Source organism: Pavona decussata, unplaced genomic scaffold (genome assembly GCF_977016875.1).
Source record: "Pavona decussata unplaced genomic scaffold, jaPavDecu1.1 SCAFFOLD_134, whole genome shotgun sequence".
NCBI classification, from domain to species: Eukaryota; Metazoa; Cnidaria; class Anthozoa; order Scleractinia; family Agariciidae; genus Pavona; species Pavona decussata.
In genome coordinates, this window is record NW_028145547.1 from 2,599,829 (window position 1) to 2,607,442 (window position 7,614).

At 40.1% G+C, this 7,614-nt stretch overlaps 1 protein-coding gene across 1 annotated transcript; it reads right to left on the reverse strand.

The window, feature by feature from the left end:
* Positions 1–66: 66 nt before the first annotated feature.
* Positions 67–4,691, reverse strand: LOC146467707 (uncharacterized). The gene is made up of 3 exons (XM_085125596.1): positions 4,390–4,691; positions 1,592–2,259; positions 67–907 (listed from the first exon to the last, which is right to left on the reverse strand). Exons 1-3 carry the CDS (start codon positions 4,547–4,549, stop codon positions 719–721), a joined length of 1,017 nt encoding a protein of 338 aa, XP_084981722.1. The 5' UTR covers positions 4,550–4,691; the 3' UTR covers positions 67–718.
* Between the last annotated feature and the right edge of the window lie 2,923 nt (positions 4,692–7,614).

Sequence of the window (7,614 nt, forward strand, 5' to 3'; positions counted from 1 at the left end):
TGTGATCAACAAGGTGACAAAATGGAAGGAAAAAAATGGAAAATGAAATTTCTTACATTAACAAAGCAAGTTATAAAACTAAGAGCTTTATTCTACACAAGATATAAATACAGAAGTGGTATAGAAGTCTACAATAAAATAGCATCAGTATTGCTTTTGTACTTTGCACATTTTAGGGGTTTTTTAGTGACCACTGATAAAGAGTTTCCATTGATTAAATAGCGAACCCAAATACTTGTAGATGAAAGTGACTGTACACTATTGGATGGTTAAAAAAAGGCGATGTTGTTGTTGAAGAAAGTAAATACATTAAAACGGTTTTAAATCACAACATAGCCTACACGGTACTTGCGAAAGTGATGATGACTTGCCCTCATTTTCACTTTACCCTACAAATTTGCAAATTAGATTGATTAGGAGGAACCCGTTTTTGATCATAAAAATTCTTTTTTACAAGCTATATGTCATCACTGATTTAAAAATCCATTTAAAAAACATAACCTTGCTGTGTTTGTGGTATTTCCGCTAATAACACAGTATACTGTTCACTCAAAATCAAAGAAATAAAATTTTAAAGTTAAAAATAGGTCTTAGACATATTGAACTTGAAGTTGTTTTAAAAGCAAGCCATGCAGAATTAGTAAAGAAAACCTCTCCCTTGAACTGTTTGGTTTCATGTTAAAATGCACTTATTTGTAACTGAACAAGAGTTCACAGTTCACGGCTTTTCACCATTGGCCAAACGACGGTTGATGTCATCAATAACTGGTGGCAGGTCATTGATTGTGTCAATCACATAATGGGCTCCAGCATTGGCGAGAATATCGTATGAACGTGAAAGCATTCTCTCATAGTCTTCTTCGCTAAGAGCAGCAATCTCCTCCTCATTCAAGCCAATGTAATTTCCCTATATCAATGACACACAAAATTGTGATTAATGACAGCCTCTACTTTGTATGTCAGCTGTGTTGGGTCGACCCCATTCTTTAAAACATCCTAGTCTTATAAGGTATCACTTTTAGAAAAATAACTGAAAGCTCTTGCAGACAATGCATTTGGACTTCTAACAGCTGAAATCCCTGTTTAAAGGGAATTGTTGTGATTGCCCTGTATTCTTTCCCAGTCGTCTTGCTACACCGTTGAACCCCTTTTAATATTAAGCCCCCAAAATTAACAGCATATAATAGACCATTTCCGAGTTGCTCTGAACCTAATCAAGAAAGTGAGGCTACAGTAAGTGCAAAGACTATGAGTATAAAGAAAATGATCATCAAAGATAAAATGTTTTTTGACATTTGAACAAATTCTCCCAACTTGTGCCATTCAAGAAATACCAGGAGAAGAATGGAGAGAATATGCATGGTGATACTGAGGCTGATTACACCTACCCCTATATATGGATAATCAAGGGTGAAAGAAACAAAAGTACAACTTTTTAACTGTTATGCCAAATTTAAGGTTTGTTTTTTTGTTTCACTGAATGGTGATCATTATAGTGATCACTGCTGGAAAATGTTTAAAACAAAAGTCCACTGCAACTAAGAACCTTTTTGGTAACAAGTTTTAGAGAAGAAATACTAAGTAAACTTACAGTTTTAGCGAGTCCTACACTCCAACACCCAGCTGATGTCCCTTCCTTCACACCGTCAGCTGTGTCATCCACCTTCACAATGGCCTCAATAGGATTCACATCTAACTTGATTGCATTCATCCACACCATGTACGGGTAGGGACGGGCCTGCGGTACCTCATCAGCAGCAACATAAACATCAGGAACATAGCCTTGATCAGCAGCAGCCTTCTTCAGGACATCTACCATGGGTGTGGTGAAGCCAGTAGTGGACCCAATCTTTAGGCCCATCTCATGACGCAGGATGTTTGTTGTTTCAACTGCGCCAGTGATCATCTGAGAGTACTCCAAAAGGGATCGAATCTGAAGTGGAACATAGTTGACAAACATCCTTTCTACATCTTCTTTATTGGGAAAGCGGCCAAACTTTTCAAACCATCTCCTTCTCACAGATTCCATGTGCGTGATCTTGCGGATGTGAACCTTCTTATGGGCTCCCATGGGCTCCCGTGCCTCTTCCATGGTGATTGGTACACCTTCTGTTTTGAAAACATCCAGGAAAACTACAGCTGGTGAGTATACACCACAGTCCAGAACAGTACCTGCCCAGTCCAAGATGACACCCTTGACCTTGCCCTTATAGTGACGAACCATTCTGTACTCTGAACGGGGATTATTCAATACAGAGCCTGATATAAAAAACAAGGTAAGAATTACCACTGACTCAAAACATGGCATAAGAATTCAAACAAATTAAACAATGGTATGCTAACTTCTTTCTTTGTTGTAAGGGGGGGGGGGGGGGAGGAGGATTACATTTCTGGTCAGCTATTTACTGGATGTATGTCTTGTTCTGAAAGATATAATATTTAAGGTTTCAAGGATACAAGAATATGAAACAGAGAAAACAAAAAGATTTATAGCTGGGTGCGTGTGTTTAAATTTTAAAGACTGCCGGGAGCCGTCTAACTGTGAAAGCATTTGGTTTATAATAATTTTCCTGCATATACTTCAAGGAGCAATGTTTCACATTTTAAGTGTCCCTTGAAAATCCAAGACATTTTATGTTAGAAATTACTCCACTAAGTCCAGGCTACATTTTATGTAGGTTATACCAAAGATCTTTGGCTTGGGTTTCCAAACCACTTGGCGTGCTGGTACATGATTGTGGTCTTTGGCATAAAGCGACGGGTAAGAGAGGTAATGCCTGGCCTTAGATTACCTCATATAGGCTTAATTGCCTGACAAAAAGTTACCTATTGGCTTTTGAAAACTTCCACACTTCAAATGAACTGTTTTTGTTAATCCAGGATTTCTCTTCTGGTGTAGGATTTAGAGTGTACAAACACTCGCATAACAATTTCCAGCCATGGGCGCTTCAGCAGCTGCTTGGCAAGGAAGTTTAACACTCTCAGCATATCTTTGGTGTCGGATGTACACGGAATACACCCTTGGCACTTAAGTGCACAGAAACTGGCATTAACTATCTTTGGCTGCAGATGCATATGACCAGAATGGAAATGGTTGCTAAAAGGTTTTCCCTTGCATCCCATTCAAAATGTTCCACTAGCCAACGTTCTTGCCGCCTTCTGTGAAATATTCTGTTGCCTGTTTCACACCAAAAATTAATACTAGGTGTCTAGTTGCTTACTACTCAAGCCATCTTGCCTACTACTCAAATCAATTTTGACGGGGCTACCCCTGTGTATATTTGGGCAAAATTTCTGAAAATTGATTGTGGTTTGTCTTCTCAATAAATTACTCAATATTTTCTTCTGGACACTCTAGGAGAATTTTCATGTTTGAGTGAAGGTCTTTTGTAAAGAAAAATTGTGCAGTTTTCACCAAAACACAGCAAAATTTCTGTGACAATGCCCCTTTTACCCTTTTAGTCCTAGCAGTGATCAGCATCAAATTTCTCCTTTTAATATTAATGCTTATTCAACCCCTTGAAGTCATGAGAATCAAGGATAAGATCTTCAAAGAGGAATTTTCTTGATATTTTAATAACTTCTCCTTAGTACTTTATAAGAAACACATGGGTATAAGATAGGATAATTTGTCCTTTGATATTAGGGGTTAAAGGGTTAAGGGTGCTTGTGAATATTGGTAACACTTCTGTGTAAAATATTCATAACACAATTTGGAACAGGACACCCAGTACTGTTTACTAGTGTTGAGAGCGAACGAAATAATTTTCAGAGCATCTTTGAAAGATACTACTGCTAAATAGTATTAAACAAAAACGTGGCTTCTCTTATTTGCATGAGTTTACTGTTACGCGTGAGTAAGTCTTAATAAAAACGCTAGTGCGAAAAATTGTCACCATATGCAAATATGAATTATATTATTACAAAAAGCGAAAACAAACATAAATATCAATGTCCACAGAAGTATCTATTTTACTCTTTCGCCAGATTTAATTTTTCTCATCAACGTACCATGTCCGGTCACTTCGCAAAGACGTAGACAGGATCAACGACACTGTGGGAAACCGGTAAAACTGGTTGAGCGAATTTCAACAATTTTTCGGCATTTTTTTTTACCGCCCAACGTTTTACCGTAATTGCTACAGAAAAGCACAGTTGAAACATTTCTTTCGAAAGATGTGGATACATATTTTGTTTGGCCTTTTCCCTAAAGTGTACGCCTGCAGTTAAGAATTCGAAAAATAATTAAAAGAATAACAACAAAAAGCGCGCGAGACCGGCATTATTTACGTAAGCATGGGTGGCTTATAACTTCGGCACCGAATTTTTTTGTCACGAAAACTAATTGGAAGCAACGGCAACCGGTCTGCGAAAGAAAGGGTTACTCACCGCTAACTAGTTTCAAATCGTCTCCAGTGCTTGTGGTTGCTGCTGGCGTTTGTGCTTTGGCTTGGCCGTGAGCTTTTCTCGCCAAGACTGTCGTCGAACAAAGGGCAGGGCGAATGGAGCGCGCCGCAGTAGAACAAACATTTCGCATCGTAGACAACATTTTCGCGTTCTGTGAAAATGCTCTTCTTCTTCTTGCCAAGAACTTGCCACGCTATTAGAAAATTTTACTCCGACACTGCAAAGAGCAACTGCGAATGCCAACTAGAACCAGATTTCCGGTAATTTGTACCTGTAGTATCATGTGATTGAACGTCACAAACGCTTGTTGTAAACAATGCATTGTCATGTGACAATAGCATGTAGCTAGCTAGCGTGATGCTGTCACGGTGTTGACAAGACGCTTGTCGCTTGAAGGACCACGTACCGCAGCTGGAGATAATAATAGCAATTAGCTTATTGTTTTCTTCTGGTTGTTTTCTTTATTCTACCGCTGTAGGTGTGAAGCAAAAAAAATATGTCCGATTTTTTAGCAAATGAGAAACGTTCGAATAGTTTGAGACCACTGTAACACCGTTAAATAACGATGTTTTTATTTTTCGGGGTGTCAAAGTACATTGGCATGGAAAAATTTTTCTGGTAAAAACAACGCGGCGATATTGGGTTGATTGTCGATTGAACAATAACTTCCCATCGGCTGTGCTGTTTATGAATATGCAGCAGAGCTACTTCTTTTCTAAACTCGCTGTTTTTGATGAAAGAGCAAAACAATGGGTGTAATTGCATTCAAGCTTTAATACAGGATAAGAAAAGAGTCTATTAAAAGGGGAAGATAACATTTTTGAACGATTTCCGATAAATGTTTAGGAACCTCACACGACGTGTTGATTGGGTGGAGTATGAAATATTGATCTAATATCGTTGTGTTATGAAATACGAATAAATCCTTCCCTCGCGCTGTGGTAAAATTTAACTTGAGATCTGAAGGATTCTTTCCAGCTAATCCACGGCCTTCACTCGAACTTAGCTTTACTAAAGAAAATTTATTTTCCGATCATTTTAAAAAATGCGCGAAGTGAGTCTGCGTGACGTGTAACGCAACGGGATTATGTAATGCAGCGCAAAAGAAAGTTAGCCTCCCACGCAGACGTCTGCGCGGGAGGTTAAAGAAAGTGGGCCTCTGGTTTGGAAGTTCCAAAGTTTACGAATTCCATTCAACGCGTCGGGATGGAGTTATCCGGTCTTGTGACTACCATGTGAAAGTGTGGTTTAACCACACAACTGGACATCCTTCCGGAGGATCGGGTTCCGTGCTCTTTCTTTGTGTACCATCAACAACCATTGTTTTAGTAGTCTATTCAATATTCCCTAAACGTCGACCAAACACAAATGCAGAAATTAAAGATGTATTGTTGTATTTCATTTCGTTGTTGATGTGTCGATAAGCTCCGGGGTTCTGCCTTGATCGCCGCGTGGTACTGAACGCAAGAAATTCTAACAGGCTCCAAAGTGGTGTATGAGGCGAACAGAAAAATTTCCGCTCGCCGAGCTCTTTCTTGCCCGCAGACCGAGCACGTGCGCCGATTTTTCCTCCACCTGGCCCCACTTTATAGGTCCACTTAGGAGCCTGTTCACAGGCTAATGACATTACCTAAATTTAACCCACGCTTTTACATATTTATATGACAAAAGGATTTTTGTAAATTTTGTCCTCCGGCTCACTCTTGTACGAAAAGCCTGCGAGCAGGCGCTACTGAATCTTATAAAAGCGATGGGCTTGGTCCTTGCAGAGGAAAAGGAACTCGAGCGTGCTGTGATGTCGCTATAAACATGAATAGGCTCTACGAGCAAGGCAATAAGGGCGTGTTATCGAACAAGTAAGGTAGGAGTTGCGGGGGTGGGGGGCTCGCCCTGCTAGCAGAGCCTTTCTTTTGCTTGCTCGTAGAGAAAAAGATAAAAGGAGGCTCCGCTCGCAGGGTGGGCTCGTCCTTGCGCATAGAGAAGAGAATAAGCTATTGCTTCCCCTTGAGACTTTTCATTAGAGGCACTAAAGGGTTATCTTTACTATGAAAAAAGGGTTTGAACCTTGGGGCGGAACCTCACCTCCCCCGATCAAACTTTGGCTGGGGGACACAAGCCCAAGCATAAGGAAAACTGTGTGAGTCAGCGTGGGACGTACATTGTTTTCGATTTTTTGTGCTTATGGTTATGCATGATATCTGAGAGGACATACCACTCAGCTCTTATATTATACCTATGCTTACAGTTAACAATGATTCCACGAGCGTGCCACACGCCACGAGGCGCGTAGCGCCGAGTTGGCTATAACCATGTCAAATTCGACAAGCGCGAATGGAATAATTGTTTTATTAAAAACAAACAAGAAATATTGCTAGGTCGTGCCGATTTCGCTTTGTAAGAATAACCAACAGCTAATTTAATGGTCGCCATTTCTTGGGCATGGTATAATAGGGGTATCGAATGGTCTTTGCGAGCATTTGCGAGCATGCGAGCAGTGTGTTTATTTTTGCGAGCACGAGCAGTTGTCAAATTCACATGTTAACGAGAATGCGAGCATGCCGAGCAGTTGCAAAAATTTTGCGAGCACGAGCAAGTGAGCACCCGTGTAATTTTTGCGAGCAATTCGAGCAAAGGCCAAATTTTGCGAGCACTTTTAAATTAAATGGGACCATTCGATACCCCTTATAATAGCTCATATACCATGGCCGCTAAGCCAATCAAATCCCTGGAATTGCATTGTATAGTGATCCACTTTTTAACAACTTTTAAAATTATCGCACAAATAAGGATCTGACATTATGCTTGCTTTTGCCACGTGTTATTAACAAAAACCATCTTTACGATCCGAAAGTTGGGTGGACGGAGGAAGCCATAGCCTCTCCGCATGGGGGGAGGAGAGTAATACGACGACCTAAAAACAACTACAGTCGACTCCCGAACTTTCTAGGAAATTGAAAGAGGTTCGAGTTATCGAGGGTAAAATTGTATAGAAAATGACCTGAAAAGAAAGGAAAATTGGTTCGAGTTATTGGGAGTCGACTGTATTAGAGAGGCTAAGAAAGCCGGGAATCAAAGGAAATCGCACGGAGGCGATTAGCTCATGAAAACGCTCAGTTTCCTCATTCTTTTTCAGATTAACCCCTCGAGTTATACTTACTCAGAGTCAGCTGGCAGAAAAATGAAAAGGAAAGACGAGTTAATCTTGTA